The sequence below is a fragment of the Jatropha curcas genome, chromosome 6 (assembly GCF_041381405.1).
Source record: "Jatropha curcas cultivar XTBG-Jc1 chromosome 6, XTBG_Jcur_1.0, whole genome shotgun sequence".
Taxonomy (NCBI): domain Eukaryota; kingdom Viridiplantae; phylum Streptophyta; class Magnoliopsida; order Malpighiales; family Euphorbiaceae; genus Jatropha; species Jatropha curcas.
In genome coordinates this window covers 10,842,856-10,861,788 of record NC_143156.1, presented here as the reverse complement: position 1 = coordinate 10,861,788, position 18,933 = coordinate 10,842,856, and the positions used below count along the sequence as shown (strand labels likewise).

At 32.1% G+C, this 18,933-nt stretch overlaps 1 protein-coding gene across 7 annotated transcripts; it reads right to left on the bottom strand.

Moving 5' to 3' along the window:
- Positions 1-4,521: 4,521 nt before the first annotated feature.
- LOC105641927 (retrovirus-related Pol polyprotein from transposon RE1) lies at positions 4,522-17,444 on the bottom strand. Of its 7 annotated transcripts, XM_089722774.1 has the most exons (7): positions 16,821-17,442; positions 6,439-6,519; positions 5,602-5,643; positions 5,324-5,467; positions 5,118-5,216; positions 4,816-4,934; positions 4,522-4,725 (listed from the first exon to the last, which is right to left on the bottom strand). In XM_089722774.1, exons 2-6 carry the CDS (start codon positions 6,475-6,477, stop codon positions 4,902-4,904), a joined length of 357 nt encoding a protein of 118 aa, XP_089578900.1. In that variant the 5' UTR covers positions 6,478-6,519; positions 16,821-17,442; the 3' UTR covers positions 4,522-4,725; positions 4,816-4,901. The 7 variants fall into 7 exon arrangements, with proteins under 7 accessions (XP_089578900.1, XP_020538077.1, XP_089578898.1 ...); XM_020682418.3 differs by lacking the exon at positions 6,439-6,519 and having other exon boundaries at positions 15,939-17,444; XM_089722772.1 differs by lacking the exon at positions 16,821-17,442 and having other exon boundaries at positions 5,602-5,744; positions 6,439-8,612.
- Positions 17,445-18,933: the final 1,489 nt, after the last annotated feature.

The following is an 18,933-nucleotide window of genomic DNA, read 5'->3' as shown; positions in this document are numbered from 1 at the left end:
AATACCCAAATCCGATCCTTAAATTGTGTGCTCAAGTCCTATAGTAACTTGGTCTCTTGCAAATTCAATTTCTCATGGAGCTGCATCTCTAATGTTCTTTTTCGATCATATCCTAAACTAGCCGCTCTATCTTCTTCCTTATTTTCTATTTTTAAAAAAAATTGTGCTCTATTCTAGAAGGCATTAAAGAAGGTATTAGTGTCTGTTTCTACTTTTGCCTAATGCTAACATCAATTTTTTTTTTTTTTTTGTTTTTTTTGCATATGTATCAAATTTTTTTTTGGTGTAGATGAATTTACTTATGAGTTATCTTTTCTTATCTATCTCAGGATTCCGTCATGGTGTACGGGTGACATTAGATTATTTGTATAATGACTCATCTTTCATTTTTCTTCTTTTTCTTTCCTTGAATGAGTAATTTAAGAAAGGCCCTGTTGATTTCGAAGCATTTTACCAGAAAATTTCAGCCAAACTCGAATAACAAACTGGAAAATTTATCCCAGATGCGGTTGAGTGCCTGAATGAAGAATTAATCAAAACTGTATTTTCTGGGTTTAATTTTTTATTTAGCTACAAAGTATTTTGTTTTTCAATCAGTAGATTTATTTTCTGTTGGGTTATGGATGTAACTAAATTAGTTGGGAATTGGTATTCAATTAAGATACATTTATCTCTTTCTTTAATTTTGATTTTTTATGCATGTGTTTTGATTTGTTTTTCCCACGTTCGTGAGTATTGAGAATAGAGAAAAGTGAGATCGAAAAAATCTGTTTATTAGAGAATTTAGGATAACTTGATCCTTTTATGAAAAATTAATCGCAAACAAACATGACCAAGTAGGATGATAAGTAAATCTTAAGAATATTATAAATATTTGCATAAAAGTCATGAACTACTTAAATAATTATAATAAATCTCAATGACGAAATAATTATTTTTCCTCTTAAAAAATAACCCAAAATCATAAATAACTAAATTAAATTTATTTAATTTGGTTTTAATACATTATTTAATTCAGTTTCGTCCGATTTTATTTTAAAAAGTTTTTTATTTATTCAATATCATCCTACTCAATTTGAACCGAGCTCACAAGTGCTTGCCATTACAATAAAAATAAAATTTGAATAATTTATCAAGTTTGTTTGGAGGAGACGCAATCTAGAATGAGGGGGAAGCAAGTAAGTCGAATTATCAATTTGGCGTATTTGCATCATGATAAAAATATTTATGATTTAGTTTCAATTCTTGAAACTAAGTTGGGTACAAATTTATGGTCAAAGCATGGTCAGGCAATGCAAGAACAGATGTTCTAGTCATCAAAGAGAAGGTACCTGCAGACACTGTGATGCTAAAATCAGAAAGAGAGCTGTAAGAGGATTGTTATTAATCAAGGATCAACTGCTATACTTGAGTGGAGGACATCGCAGTCCTTTGTATAGAGATTCAAAGGGCTCTTTGTCAGCTTGTGATTAGGAGATTGTGTTTCTATCATGTGCTTAGTTGTCAGTGTTTGCCTTGTATTTAACCATCCAGAGTCAGCATGAGACGAAGAGTAGGACTTCACTAGTTAGCTCGAATCGAGGTCGATTTACAATTGTCTAACTCGATTTACATATCTAGCTATTGTAATTTTGAGCTAGATATTTTGCTTCGATTGGTAACAAGTGCCCTGCCTTAAGTATCAAATCTTTAAGTGAAACGATCTGTATTTTTATTTTCAAAAATTTTATATTTTTATTAAATCAAAATCCAGATTTTTAATTTGATAGACTTCAAGTGCCGAATAATTTTATTTTAAGCCCAAGTTTGCAAATTGGGTTTAAGCCCATAATCATATTATCGGAACTTTAAAGCCGAGAACTTTTTAAACTATTCGAGGATAAATATTAAATATGAAATTAATTACTACGGTTTAATTAAAATTAAAGAACAATTTAACATGACCCAAATTTTTATTTTCCAAAGCTATTAAATTTAAAATTAAATAAGAAAGCTATATGCTTATATTTTACTCAATAAAATATTTTGTAGTCCCATTTGAAAATCTTATTGACTAGGCTTTTATTTAAACCATATCAAACTAAGTAAAACAATTAAGTTGTTGGATGGTAAACTCTTATCACAACACCAAATCGCCAACTCACCTCTTCTCATCACTTCTTCTCCACCAAAGATACCCGTTAATGGCCTGAAATCATAGGGACAGCAGCCCCTCCGCACAGTTAATGGCCTGAAATCACCAACTTTAACCCTTTAATGGAAATCTTAGCTAACAATATATTGGTGGTAAGCATATTTACGTTTGTTATTTTTAATTTAGTTAAGGAGGTGAATTTATTATTTTAAATTTATTAAAATAGAGTGCTTTATCATTTTTTAAATTTATAGAAAAAGTGAGATTAATAGTTTTTATTATAATAGTCGAAAACTAAAAAAAATATATATATATTTTTTTAAGAAAAAGATTAAATGATACATATTATTTCTTTTATTGTGTAATCAAACTTAATTCGTATAAGTTATTTATATATTTTTAGAGTTTTCTTTATTATTTTTATCATCTTTTATGAATCTTTTAATTTATCAAAAAATAACTCTATTAATTAATAAAATTATGCAATTTTGTAGTCTATAGATGAAATAAATAAATAATCAATAAAATAATTTTTAAATATAAAAATAATACAACTCTTTCATAATAAAACATTTATAAACATTAAACCGCACAATGTGTGAGGATAGACTAAGTTTATTGAATATAAGAATCTATATTCTATTTAAATCAAAAAAATCATCTTTCATACAACTTTATTAATTTCTTAAAATCCTCATTAATTTATTAAAGGAAGCATCAATAAATATTCTCATTTCATCTTGCATTAAAATTCATTAACAACATATATAGTCAATGATGGTGTACAATTTGAAGGATTTTGTGGGTTCATTGTTCGGGGTTTAAAAGAAGAAATTTGTAAGTTCCTAAAATTGAAGATAAAGATCAAGAAATTGATTCCTAAAATTATCTTGTATTTGTTTTTAATAATTAAATGAATAATTAATAATTAAATGATGGATTAATTCTTCTATCTTCTATAATTATTTATATTTATTTATTATATTTCTTTAATTTTTATTATATTTATGTTATAAAATAAGTGGATGTGCTACACATGTTAGAAGTTTGTATTTTTTATTATTGCAAACTCTCTCTTTCTGATTTGTATAAGACTCTATTAGGGTTCCACTTATGTAACTATATATATGTGGCTTCTCATCAATAATAATTACACTCTCGCACTCTCATCTTTTGCTCCCTATTCCTTTCTTCTCTTTACACTCCCCTGTTTTTTTTTTTTTTTTTTTTTTTTATAACACGTTATCAGCACGAGATTGTTTTACTACTATTTTGATTTTCGTTACATTGCTCTTTTGATTTTTGCGATAATCAAAGTTAAGATTCATCGTTGAACTTCATGAGGTAATTTTATATATTTTTGAAAATATAATTACTATGATTAATTGATATAATATATAGATTTGTTATTGGACAAAATAAATAATTTTAATTTTATATGTATGTATATGGCTATTTTATATTAAGGAAAGCGGTCAAGATTTTTTTTTTTTTGGTTTCATAAAATAACATAAATTATTTAGATATAAACGATTTCATCTATTATTTCACGGTCATTGATTTGTTAGTTCAGGAAAAAGATACAACTATATTTTAGATCTACTTTATAGGCTAAAAAACAAGGATTAACTATTGATTTTTATAGGTTAAATAGAAAACCACTTTACAAGGACATATCTTGTCTAAATTTATGAATTAGACTAAACTGTTATTATTATTATTATTATTTGATAACAATACATGAGTTTTAATAGTTGTGCAATTCCTACATGACTTGTACTTTTCAATTTTGACGGTGCAGTTTTCTGACCTTAACATAATTAATATACATGTTTATAACTAAGTTAAAGAAGATAAAATTGATTTTTGATAGCTGACATGAATATGTTAATTGATGTGGTATTTTCTTACTGCTCATCAAATTGTATTATATACTTTCTTTTGTCGGAACAACAGTTTTTATTAGCTAATTGGTTTATTATAATAAACACTACAAAAAAAATAAAATAAATTAGTGACAAAAAGTTTTATCGCTAATTCATAATATTTTGACACTAATTACTTTTTACCATCAAAATAATGACAAAAACGTTAGCATCTTGTCGCTATTTTTTTAGCTACAAAACCGTATTTTGTGGATAATTTATGTCGCCAAATTTGTAATTTTTTATCGGTAATTTATTAAATAAAGTAGACAAATTTTGAAAGTATTTTGTTAGACTTTTATCGGTATTTTGTCATTAAATTTATTTGTTATTTTAATAAAATGAATTTATTTTGTTGCTAATTTATCGCTATTTTGTTGCTAATTTCAAAAAAATAAAAAAAAAAATTTTTTTTCTAAATTTACATAAGCAACCTGCTTTAATATAACATCAAAAAAAATCTAATAATCAATAATTTCAATTCAACTCCATATACCATAATACACCTTCAATATATTATATTTATAATATCTTGCAAATTAATTCAACAAATATGTTAGTTGAATCTCGTATTCTAAGTATTAAAAACACAATGGTAGCATCTGGTGTGCTACTTGCATTGCTCAAAAACCAACGTGATTCTTTCTCAATTGCATAAATAGTTGCCTGCAAATTCGAAAATAAAACATTTATAATTAATTATATAAAATAAGGTGATTAATTGTATAATCTCCAATTACACTCAATAATACTTACACTTACTGAATTGTCATAATTTATTGTGGAAATGTTCCCATGTGTAAGAGCATATTCCTTAGAGTGCAAAATATCATGGAGCTGCTTCAAATTGCCATATTTTGGTTGATCCAAATTTCCTATTAAGAATTTCAACATAAATATATTAATGACAGAAACAAAATAAATAAATAAAAGCTGAAATTAATAAGAAAAATATTCCTACCATATTCATTAAGGGGACTAAAAAACCAAGAAGTAATTAAAAAATAAAATTATATAAATTATAAGTTAATTCTATGATAATTTAATTAAATACTAACCATGTAGTAATTTTGTAATGTGCCTCCAGTTTGGAAAAAGCTAGCAACAGCAAAAGCAAGATCCTCAGCAATCCTGTGTGGATCTTTACCACCCCAACCCTTAAACCAACCAGTCCAGTTTGGTTAATTAAAACATTTGAATTGTTCAATTAATAAAACAAAATCATAAATAATTAGTTTAGATAAATTTGTATATATTTATATACCATTGATTGGTGAGCATCATCTTGCTGGCACATTATCCATGAAACTCCAATGTCAAGCGAATTAGCCATATTTGCACAGCAATTAATGTATGCTTTTCCACCAGCTCCATATGCAGACATTATATTCCCATATTCATTCTCAATCTGTTCATAATTTGTAAAACTCTTCATATTAATCAATGGCATCCAAATCGCCTTCCTTCGATTTCTTTATCAACAATAAGCCTAACTTTTTATAATAATGTAATTTAATTTGAACAATGCAGGTTAAGTATTACCTTTATTATCAAAGCTCTGTTAGCTTCCAGCAACAATTGTTCCTGTCGGAAGAAACATAATAAAAGTGAATTATGATATGATTAATTCCACTTGCATATACCTTGTTTTGAAGATCAGAAAGCTGGTCAAGCATATATTGGGTCTGCAAAAGCAGTTTAGATCAACAATATGTCAATTAACCTAAAGAGAAGTCCAATAATCTCTTTTAAGAAATAATTGTCACTTGAAAAATGCTAAGAAAAGCAGAACAAATTGCCCCAAAAATTGATATACAAAGGCATACACATGTAGAAAATTATATATAACAAAACAAATAAATTGCAGAAGCATCAGTTTCCATTGTATCAAAACTATTTTCAATATATAATTTCTTCTAAATAGAATTGTTGTGAATCACGTCAAAACTATTTTCAATATTTCATTTCTTCTAAAACAATCTATCCTTGAAACCATTGGCTCCTATAGACTATTAAAACAAGAATAAAACAAAAGGACAAGGAAAAGTGGAGACAGAGTGAATCAATGAAAAAGACTATAAGGAAAAGCAACAGCAAATATATAAGGACAAGCTCATCCCTCCATTGCCCACTTTTAACATGTCAAGATCTATTACATATTATCATAAGAATAATTTTAAACTGGATCATTAAACTATCAATTAATTACTAGTGATTAAAAAAAGTGTTTTGTTACAATTCCACCTGCCATGTCCTGCACATCTTCTCCAAATGTTGTTTTCATCTGCAATTGATGTGACACTAAAACAACAAACAAAAAACTACAAAACCTCGACTTACTTGACAAATATTAAATGCCTAGAAAGAGTAACGTAGTACCTTTCCCAGCTGTCTTTGATGTCCCCTGTAGTTCTCCATGTTGAGATTAAAGCTCTGATATCACTTGTTGGGATTAATGCTCTGATACCACTTGTTGGATATCAGCGCAGTGATAAACTCCAAGATTGATTAATAATTTATAACACAAAAAATAATAACGGGAAAGGCAACCAACATAATACTAACACAAAACACCAAATATAATTGTATTAATAAGAAGCAAACATTCACAAAGCTTAAGGAAATGATTACTTGGTTTTTGCTTGGTGTTTGCTTGGTTTGCTTGGTTCTTACAAATGAGGTGAGAGGTGGTATTTATAAGCATTTCCACCTCCTCAATGTACGGCTAAGATTTGTTTACAAAAATGGACAGTCTAGATTACAAGGAACATTCTAGAGTTAGGTAAGATATTTTCATTACATCTCATGTGTGGAGAATTGTGGAGTATTCTAGAATGTGGGCTTGGACCTCCAACTTTGGGCTTGGGATTTTGGGCTTTAAGCTTGCCAAATATTTATTTTATTGTAGTAACCCATTTTGGTGGTTATCTTTTCTAAATTAATCGGTGATATTTTAATACTCTCCCTCAACGATTAATTTCTCTTTCTTCATCATTCCCAACTGTTGGAGAAAATCTTCATATTTATTTGCGTTTAAACTCTTTGTAAAGATATCGGCTGGTTGATCCTCCATCTTGATATATTTCATTTTAATCTCTCCTTTGTAGAACCTTCTCTTTGATAAAGTGATAGTGAACCTCCATGTGTTTTGTTCTCGCATGAAACACCGGATTTTCAGCCATTTGTATAGCCGAACGATTATCACAGTTTAACAGAATTGGATAGTCGATGGGTTGATGTAGATCGTTCATAAGCTGTGACAACCAAACACTTTCTTTAGCTGCTGTTGCTGCTGCCCGATACTCAGCTTCTGTTGTGGAAAGTGATACTGTAGGTTGTCTCTTGCTGCACCAAGAGATTACTCCTGAACCAAGACTAAATGCATAGCCTGTTGTCGAGCGCCGAGTGTCAAGATCTTCTGCATAATCAGCATCGCAATATCCTTCCAACTTGATAATTTCACATCTCTTATAAAAGATCCCATAATCGATTGTACTTTTGACATATCTCAATATTCTTCGAACTGCTTCCAAGTGAGGTTTCTTAGGCTTCTGCATAAATCGGCTGACTACTCCAACTGCAAAGGAAATGTCCGGCCGTGTCATAATGAGATAGATTAGGCTTCCCACTAGTTGTCTATACATAGTAGCATCTTCGAGATCATTCCCTTCATGAGCACACAGCTTGACATTAGCATCCATTGGAGTAGATATCGGCTTGCATTTCATCATTCCAAACCTCTTCAGTAGATCTCTTGCATACTTCTGTTGTCCGAGGAACAAACCTTCCTTGGCTTCTTCTATCTCCAATCCAAGAAAATGCTTGAGCTTTCCTAGCTCTTTCATTTTGAAACAAGTAGCCAAATTCTCTCGGATGAGTTGAATCTCTTCGATGTTGTCGCCAGTGACTATTAAATCATCAATGTATACTATCACTATAGCTAGTCTTCCTTCCCGATCTTTTACAAATAAACTGGAGTCTGCTAGTGCCATAACATATCCATTCTTGACAAGGAATTCTGCAATCTTGCCATACCAGGCCCTCGGTGCTTGTTTTAGACCATATAGAGCTTTCCTTAGCTTGCACACATAGTTAGGATTTTCACCACTTCTGAACCCTGGTGGTTGCTCCATGTAGATTTCACGATCAATTTCACCATGTAAGAATGCATTCTTCACATCCATCTGCCACAAAGGCCATGACTTACTAGCTGCTAAAGCTAGTAATACTCGCACAGTCGTGATCTTGGCAACTGGACTAAATGTCTCATCATAGTCCAAGCCATACTGTTGAGAAAATCCACGAGCAACCAGTCTTGCTTCGTATCGCTCAATTGATCCATCCGGGCGAGTTTTGATTTTGTAGACCCATTTGCAAGAGATGGGTTTCACATCTTTTGGTTTTGGCACTAATTCCCATGTTTGATTTTCCTCCAAAGCAGCAATTTCTTCTTCCATCGCAGTAGTCCACTCCATCTTCTTTGATGCTTCTTCATAAGTTGTTGGCTCCTGTATCTCTGCTATAGCAGCATTTGCATATTTTGGATTAGGCATTCTTTCTCGACTCGATCGCCGAAGTGGAGGATAATCTGGATCTTGTTCTTCTTGACTTGGCTGTTGTTGTTTGTATGCACCTATCTTCTATAGGCTCTTCGATTTCTCTTAAACTCTGGATGGCTCTCCTTGACCTTTCTCTGGGATGAACTCTCCCTCTCCTATCTTCTTTTCAACTTTTTCTTGAATTTCTTTTGAGTCTGGTAGTAGGGTTGCTTGAGATGACCACCAAGATGATGTCTCATCAAAGACCACATTTCGTGAAATATGGCACTTGTTAGTTATAGGATCACAACATCTCCAGCCTTTTCTTTGCTCATCATAACCAACAAATATGCAGCGAAGTGCCTTTTTGTCAAACTTGCTTCGAAGTTCATCCGGAACGAAGACATAACACACGCATCCAAAAACGCGAAAATGACTTACAGTTGGTTTAATGTTCCACAATTTCTGGAATGGGAATGTAAACTCTAGTCTTGCTTGAGGTAGTCTATTGGTAACGTACACAACTATCTTCATGCACTCTGCCCAAAATCTAGCTGGCACATTCTTCGCATGGAGCAAACTCCTGCAGATCTCCACTAGGTGTCGATTCTTTCTCTCAGCAACTCGATTCTGCTGTGGTGTTCTTGGACATGTGAATTGCCTTCGAATGCCTTGCTCTTGGCAATATTTAGTGAATTCGTCAGACGTGTACTCTCCACCATTGTCGGTGCGAAGGCATCTAATTTTATTCCCGACTTCTTTTTCAACTTTCTTCTTGAAAGCTTTGAATTTTTCAAAAGCTTCTGACTTCTCTACCATGAAATCTACCCAAACATGTCTCGAGTAGTCATCGATGAAAGTAATCATGTACCTCATATTACTGTTTGTAGGTTGCTTGATCCGTCTAAGAACATCTGAATGTATTAACTCCAATGGCACCTTGGCTCTATGTTTTGACTCTTCAAAGGGGAGTTGGTGAGCTTTTCCATATTGGCATCTAGCACATATAGTGTCTTCTCGGCATTCCAACTGAGGAAGACCTTTAAGCATGGACTTCTTCATCATCACCTTAAGCTTGTGATAACTAACATGTCCCAGACGAGCATGCCACAAGTCAGCTGTTTCACTCTTCCTTGTTCTATCAATATAGGCTTCTTGTGCTGACATGACGTAGATTGATTCTACTCGCCGTCCTTCCATGACTGGATCTCCGATTAATTTAAGGTTACGATAAACCTTCACATTATCAGGACCGAACACCGCATAATTACCTGCACTTGCTATTTGTGATACAGAGAGCAAGTTTTTCTTCATCCTTGGCACATGGTAAACCATCTGTAACTCCATTTTCTCCTTACTGGAGGGAGAAACAATGGTTGTCTTTCCAATGTGAGCTATTGGCAATCTCGTGTTATTTGTTGTGACTACAACACGACCTCCATCATAATTGGATATATCTGATACTTTCTCCTTGTTTCCTGTCATGTGATTAGAACTTCCAGAATCAACTATCCAATCATCATCATAGTTGATTCTATCACTTACAGATATTAATGACGACTCCTGCTCGGGTCCTTTCATCATCATCTCTACTGGCTTCTGTGGCGAATTTTCTTCCTCCTGAACAAAGAAATTGTGAATATCCCATTCCTCTTCACTTTGTTGCTCGTTCTGGGTTGATGCTGTGTTTCCTTCTACTCGTCTGCTTCGACATTCTCGAACGAAATGTCCTCTTTTGTTGCACTTATAGTAACGATCACTTTCTCGCCAGTCATCTTTCCTTTGTCCTGGCCTTGCTCTCCCTTGCTGTGATGGTCTCCACTTTTTCTTTCTCCATCCTTATTGATTGCTCCTTTCTTTTCCACCATCGACTCTCGCAACGTTTCGAAATCCCCTCTTTTTAGCAAAGAGAGCTTTCTCATCATCCTTCAAAGCTACTTTAGACATTTTTTCGTCTAAAGTCTCTTCATTGGACAAGATATTCTCTAACTCGTCTAAGGTTGGTTGTGTAACCCAACCACGAGTAGCAGTCACAAGACCCTTAAATTCAGGTCTTAGACCATGGATGATGATCCTCCTCATCCTTGTCTCGTTGATCTCATTGTCTGGATCTAATTTTGAAATCTCCTCATATAAAGATTTTACTTTAGAAAAGTATTGACTTACAGTGAGGTTCTGTTGCTAGATTGAGAATAACTCGTTTTCAAGCCGTTGCAATTTTGCTTCGTTTTTGTTGGCGAAAGCAGACTTGAGAATGTCCCATGCTTCCTTTGGTGTTTTAGTCGACTTGATCCGTTGCATCTGCTCATCTTCTACTGCAACTATCAGCACATACGTCGCCTTCCCGCATTTTGTCTCCCATTCTTTCAGAGCTTTCGCATCCCCAACTGGTGGTGCAATATTATCTCCTCCGACGATATCCCATAAGTCTTGACCTATGAGATAATATCTCATACGGGTACTCCAGTTCCCGTAATTGTTGCTATTTAGCTTCTCGATGTTATTAGCAACTCTAGAAAAATCCGCCATAAGGTACTGGTGTTCCTCACACTAACCAATGCACAACGGTCCTTGACCGATCAAGATCACAATCCTTGCTTGTGAATCTTGCTTCAACAACAGTCCCCGACTGTTAATTCTAGCAGAGTAATGATACTCTACACTTGTAAATGAACGCCACAAAATACCACGGCTATAACTACTACCACCACAACCAAGCTCTGTACCACTTGTTGGGATTAATGCTCTGATACCACTTGTTGAGATTAAAGCTCTGATACCACTTGTTGGGATTAATGCTCTGATACCACTTATTGGATATTAGCGCAGTGATAAACTCCAAGATTGATTAATAATTTATAACCCCAAAAATAATAACGGGAAAGGCAACCAACATAATACTAACACAAAACACCAAATATAATTGTATTAATAAGAAGCAAACATTCACAAAGCTTAAGGAAATGATTACTTGGTTTTTGTTTGGTGTTTGCTTGGTTTGCTTGGTTCTTACAAATGAGGTGAGGGGTGGTATTTATAGGCATTTCCACCTCCTCAATGTACGGCTAAGATTTGTTTACAAAAATGGACGGTCTAGATTACAAGGAACATTCTAGAGTTAGGTAAGATATTTTCATTACATCTCATGTGTGGAGAATTGTGGAGTATTCTAGAATGTGGGCTTGGACCTCCAACTTTGGGCTTGGGATTTTGGGCTTTAAGCTTGCCAAGTATTTATCTTATTGTAGTAACCCATTTTGGTGGTTATCTTTTCTAAATTAATCGATGATATTTTAATACTCCAGGCATCACCATATTGGCCAGCCCATTTTGCAGGATACTCTTCTCCCTTGCCACAATTTATGTTGGTTTGCTTAAAATTTTTAATTTGATATACTGAATATTTCAATATCCTATAAATAGAAGATGGAAATTAAGTAATTACTTACCATTCACATATGGAGTAAAGAATTGGTTTGCCTGCCTTGTGCAATGCATAACTCATCTAGAATATCTAAAATGGAAAACTAGAAAAGATTATCATTTGACCCGAGGAAAGTAGGTTAATTAATCAAATCGTACAAGAAATCAAGGTTATTTCTCGCTTATTTTATTGATAAGGAAAGGAAGAAAAGAAAAGAAGAAAAAAAGATCAATTATGACTGAATTAATGGTAAATGGAATCGTCTATTATATTTAGCAGAAAGACGGATACTTCTCATAGAAAGACAGAGAGTTACTAAAACATTGGCCTCGTTCACAGCCATTAACCAAGGTTAAATACTAAACAATGGAAAACAATTTCTACAACAGCAGTGGCATGCAATGTTCCATCAATGTCTTACTGCGGCATTTGAGGCTCGGTCGACGGTGACAATACTAGAAATCCCTTCAAATCGTGGTTGTAGCTAGGTTTCGGATTAGGGAAAACGAGAACAAGAGAAAAGAGAGGAAAGGAGGGAAATTGAGAATTGGGCGCCACATAATTACATTAACCCAAATATTATTGTTATTTTTGAAATATTTTAAAACAATTTACTGATAAAAAAGTCTATAGCTATTTTGTCAGTAACAAAAAATACCGTCAAAATATTTTGCCGGTAATTCATGAATTAAAGTTTTTCGCTGTTGTTGTCGGAATTTTGACGGTAAATCGAGGCACCATTATCTGGCACGTTTATTACCAACATATTAGCAAGAAACACTTTTTGTAGCAAATTAGCGATAAAATACCTACAAAATTTTTATAGTGATATTTTTCAAATAATATTAATTTTTAATAATTTACATTTTGTCGGTATTAGTTGGTAGTTTATCACCAAATACCAGTAAAATTTTTGTCGATATTTTTTGTCATGACCTGTTAGCTTGGGTCGGATCGGCACTAAGATTTTGGTAAGCTTAAAGTCATCAAAGCCTGTAGTATGCCAAATATATACAAATCCAATTTTTCTGTCAATAGAATCGGCCTCAGGCTCAATATCATCATATTCAATAATAACTCGATTTATAAGGTTCTCTGGGCCCATATTAATATTTATTATGTAATAGAAACTTTAATAAATAATACATCAATATTTTTTAGATTTATTATACATGACTATCCTAATTGCAGAACAATCTAAAACTTAAAATTTCACATTACTTGTCGAGGTATCTTCTAGAGATCTAATGACAGAGGACAATGAGATGTTCAAATACTTGTAACCTAGAAAAAATATTAAGGCAAGGGTCAATGCCTAAACTCAGTGAGTAGTATTAGATAATCTTCTCACCTCACACAATCACACAATTCGTATTTAATTCAATCTAGTTATCAGACTAGTTATATAATCATACAGTCAATCATGCAAATTACATAGCAACAACAATCACAACTATTAACACCTTCACATAACCACATCAAATGGAGATTAGTTAGTGGCGTCACCTAAACCCCCCGACGAGTCGTCCTCACACGTGGCCCGCTCTCTCATCATGTGTGCACTAGGGAGCCTGTGGATCCCGTATATGTATGGCACAACCCAAGAGGGGGGCGAATTGGGTTTTGTAAAAATATAAATTTTTAGATTAAAAACAAAATATAGAATTCTAAGTGCAGCGGAAAAATAGAAAACTTATGAGAATAAATTATAGATTAGAACTTCCTCACAATGTTCTATTCAAGAAAAATAGAAAGACTATGCAAAGTGCAAGTATTAATTAGAATTGCTTTACAATGTCTTATTTAGTATTAGAACTTCTTTATGACGGAAAGCTATTGTAATTAGAACTTCCTCATAAAGTTTAGAAAATCATATAAGACTGTGTGAGAGACAGTTATTGAAATTAGAACTACTTCACAAAGCTTTAATCAAGTTTAGAAAACTGATTAGAAACCCAAGTAGTGAAACATACTGTAAATAGAAGAACGGTTTAGAACTTGGTATATTTACTTATCAGAATTCCAGAGTTCTAATATTCAGAGAAGATAAAACTTATTTCAGTTTTAGAACATCAAATCCATTAACAATTTTAGCATTTCTAAAATATAAACAGAAGTGTAAGTAAAGTAGTATCAAGCAAAACTTCAGAAATTAAAAAGATCAACACAGTGATTTATAGTGGTTCGGCACTAACTCACCTACATCCACTCCCCAAGACTCATCTTGAGATCCTCAACTATGTTATCTCTTTTCAAGGGTAACCAACAGTACAAGGCAATAGATCAACACCTAGATCTACCCTTTATCCCATTAGATTTTCAAAAGGTTCTAGTTAACCTCAACCCTTTCTATTTTTGACAGAGTACAGAAACTCAATTCAAGACATTAGAATCTCTCTCACGGAGAAGGTTGCTTGATAACCTCTTTCACAATAGCTTCTCACCTAAGCTATGACACAATTGTTTATCAAATAAAAACATGTCTACTACAGATTACATAATCTAAATAGACAGACAAAAATGCAAATATAAGAACAGGAAAAACAGTTTTTCTGATTAGAAAATCGTTTAAAAAATAGAACTGTTTTTCAAAAGCAGTTGTTATAAAAATTCTTTTCTCTTTTAAAGATAAAACCGTAAAGTATAAAGATGAAAAGAAATAGAGAGGGTAGAAAGTAAGTTTTGAGAGATAAAAGATATGATCATTAGGAGAATACTCTTAAAAACGAAAACTCTTTCTTCCACCATTTCAAAAAATGAAAACTTCTTTTTATAGAGAGGTCTGTGACTCTCGTTTTTAGAAAGTGGATATTTCTTTTTTTGAGATCAGAATATTTGCTTTCCTTATTTTGAAGATACAGAAATCTTAGTTACCAAAAATTTATTTTATCCTTTTGGTAAAAAAATAGGAGACAATCTTTCTTTGCTTAAACATAAAGATTTCCGAAAGCAATTTATTTGAGAAATATTTTTCGAAAAGATTCTACTTACTAAAACGAAAAAAAAAAAAAAAGATCTTCCTTCGTTTTAGGTAAGAGAATAAATTAAAATTCTTAGATCTTCAAAAAGGATTTCCGAAAAAGAAGTGCATAAAATTTATTACCAAAATCGTTAGAGACATAATCTCTTTAATTTTAGGTAATTGAATCATTTCGATTTCTTTTACGGAATTTCGAAAATAACTTTTTGACGAAAAGATTTATTTTGAAGAATCTAATTTTCGAAAAAAACTTTTTGATGAGAGAAAGATTAGTTTTTGTGCTTATAGATGAATTTTCTCTCTATCCTACAATGAATCCTAAATATCTAACCACTAGGATCTTTGGATGTCTTCACATACTATGGATTTTGTAGGATTTGTCTTGATCGTTTATTACTTTCCATAAGTATTCTGCATAAAATATCATTAGCACGAATAATATAATTTAAATTTATTTGTTTTGTTTTAATCATCAAAATTCCGAGATTAGAATTTGACCCTTGAGCCAACAGAGCCGATCCCCCATACATGGCTGACCGGTCTCAACCTCACTTAACCAGCCCTCTCATTTTTTTTAATACTCTTTTCTTTTCTATACCAACAAGAGGCTACCCTATGGTTTTTCATATCATAATTCATCAATGCACACGGGGGCACCGATCTCCCTATACATGGCTGTCAGTATCATGGACTGCCCTCACAAACCCAACAGTGACCCACTTCATCCCAATTCTACACAACCAAAGCATATATATAGGACACCACAACTAATCAAGCAATACCCAATAGCAACAAGTAATGCAGCACAAATAGCAATTCTTTAAATAATGCATCTATACCTAGATGGCATTTATCTATCATGTACGAATGCATAATATTTATCTGTGTATGTATGTATGCATATGCAATAGGCAATAAGTTATCCTACACTACTCACAGCTTTATGCTCTAGCTGGAAGCTATGCTCCATATTTCAAGTGTTCTGCTATCCAACGTTCGGTTTCTCGGGACTCGCAATCATATGTAAGGAAAGAATCAGAAACGAATTTCTATTAGTTTACTATTTTATTTCTTAAGAACTGTGTAACGAATCTTTTCTGCTAGCTTATTAATTCATTTGTTTTATAACTCTCTAATTCTATCACTTTACTTACTAACTAGATTCTCAAATAATTAGCAACATTGATGGTATTGGTAATTAGCTTTTATTATTAGTGTAGTTAGTTTAGTCCTTGATAAATGTTTTACCAAAAATCCGGCAACATCTCCCGTAAAAATAGAATTATCTACCTGCTTCAAACAATAGCAACATTATCACCTAAAAATAGAATTATCTACCTGCTTCAAACAATAGCAACATTATCAATTATTCAATATTTCTATTTATCCAATTCACACTGCACATCCTTCGGGCGAATCAATCATATAATTCCCGTCCGCCAATTCATTAACGTTATAATTCTTTCATAATACCAAATTCAATTTAGTTTCACCATAGCTCAACTATAGAGTTGTAATTTAATCCATAATCTTCATATTAAATTAAACAAAACCAGATAAACATGTCAGGTAAGCGTTCACAATCAATAATTATATAATTTCATCTACTTAATCAGTTTCTCAACTTTTCAATACTAGGATCTAACATAATAAGTACTTCATTTCTGTAATATTAAATTATACTCATTTAAATTCCGCATTTGTATTATACGAGTCAATCTATATTAACTGAATCAACTAAAATAAAGTTTAACTAAATTAACTTAATAACTCTAACTGAATACAATGAGAAAACATGAAATCAAGAACTAGAGCTCACCAAATTAAAATTGGATTACAGAATCATGATCGTTACGAGGAGGAGGAAATTTTGCCTCTCAAGGTCTCATAGGAGCCTCACCGGCCGATCACCGAACCGTTGTTGACGACCGCCATGCGTAGTGGCCGAAAAATCGAGCTCGGTTAGAATTTTACATCGATCGCAACATCCGACTCGCAATTCATTGAGGAGCCCATTTCTGATGTCAGTTTATGGAGTGGGTGAGTTATTTAGCTGGAATAAGCCTCGAAAACCACTCACCAACGCCATTCATGGTGGTTTTGCCATCCAGGGTTTGTCGCCGGAATTGAAGGAAGGAAAATGTTTAGGAGGTGAAAGGGAGTCGATTCCTCCATGCATGGGATTGCCGGGAACGACGTATATCACCTGAAAATGGATCTTTGACTATGTCGAGACCTTCAAGCTTCGGTCCCTCTCAATCAGTTGCCAAAACTCACAAACTAAGACTAGAATCATGTTCCTTGCGATGCGTAGATGAATTTTGAGTGCTCGTTTGCATTTTGGTGGCCCGTAGCCGAAGAATGAAAGGAATGGAGGGTTCGGCGCTGTGGTCGTGCGAGGAAGGAAGGGGAGGAAATTTTGGGTTTTTCTCTCTCTAAATCCTTAAAAAATATTTATACCTTGATTCGGTCTAATTCGGGTTTGGTCCGATTCAATAGAAAATTCTAGGTTCTTAACCTACTTATACTGGTTCAGTTTGGTTTTCTAGAGGTTTGGTTTTTTTTTTAATTGATTTAATCAAGTTCTAGAACATTTCTTTAATTTATTCAACAATAATTGTATTATAATATAATACAATAATTATATTTGTGTTTAGGATAATCAATCTAAGTAGTAGATGTATTTTTATTTATTTATCATTGTTATTAATAATAATAATAATTTAATATTTAACATCCAATATTAATTCTTAAAAAGTTTAGAATGTTCTCAACTAAGAGTTTCGATAATATACTTTTGGCTTAAGCCCAACTTGCAAATTTAAATTTGGATTAAAATTATTTGGTATTTGCAGCCCATGTAGTTGAAAATTTAGATTTTTTATTTAGTTAAAATTTGAGAGTTCTGAAAATAAAATTACGGGATGTTTTATTTTTGTCGCTAAATCTCTACTTTTTTTGTAGTGAAAAGAATTATTCATGAAAATTTTATGTTGATGTTGCTAATAATATATTTGATATGTGCACTGACTCTACATACGTCCCTTTATTGCTAATTAAACTTTGGCAATATTAATTAAAAAAAATTGTGCTTGAAACCATGAAAACAATAAAGAAATTAGGTAAGCAACAAAATCAATTTTGTTAATCCTTGACTGTCTTTCCATACAAGTATTTCATGGTAAGTATTTAGTATTTTAATTACATTGATGATTTTATTCGTTCATGTATTGATTTATACATTTAATATTATTTGATACATATATTTATGTGAAAATAAAACTTGACAATTTATTTGTCAATTATTAAAATAATATTGTTCTTGTTATATTTGGACTTTAAGTTTTACTGGCTCTTGTATAGAGATCTTGAATTATTGATGTTTTTCTATTAAGGGTAAGAATTATTTATCATGGATCTAAGATGATGAAATATATTTGAACCCAATGGATCCTGGAGATACAAAAGAAAATTAAAAATCAAATCAAAATAGTATAAAGGTAATAATTTTCCTCTATTTAATATTTGATAATTAAATCTTCGTTTGTTCTTTGAAAGAAATGTATAATTACCAAAGAATCATCATGAATGGATGTATTTATTGTTGCAAAGCTTGTAAAACTGTAAATGATTATAATTCTGCAGTATTAAGGTTATTATTTTATTATTATAATTATTGTTATATATTTACATATATTATCCACGTGGTACAAATTTTGAGTATTTGTTTATTTATTTCTTAAATATAATTAAGATATTTTTGTTATTATGTTAGAGCTTATATTAGCTCTTGGTCTAGAATTATTAATGATATTTATATCTCGAATATGCTCCTAAAGTAGCAATATCGAAAGAAAAAGTTTTATGATAAACTTTGGATTTATTTCATGTTCTTTTATTATTGAGCTCGTAATTAGTATCAAGAAGCTTAT

Bases quoted from the DNA above. Each gene is read 5' to 3' on its own strand.
- LOC105641927 (XM_089722770.1), bottom strand. From the start codon at position 8,612: ATGCCTAATCCAAAATATGCAAATGCTGCTATAGCAGAGATACAGGAG.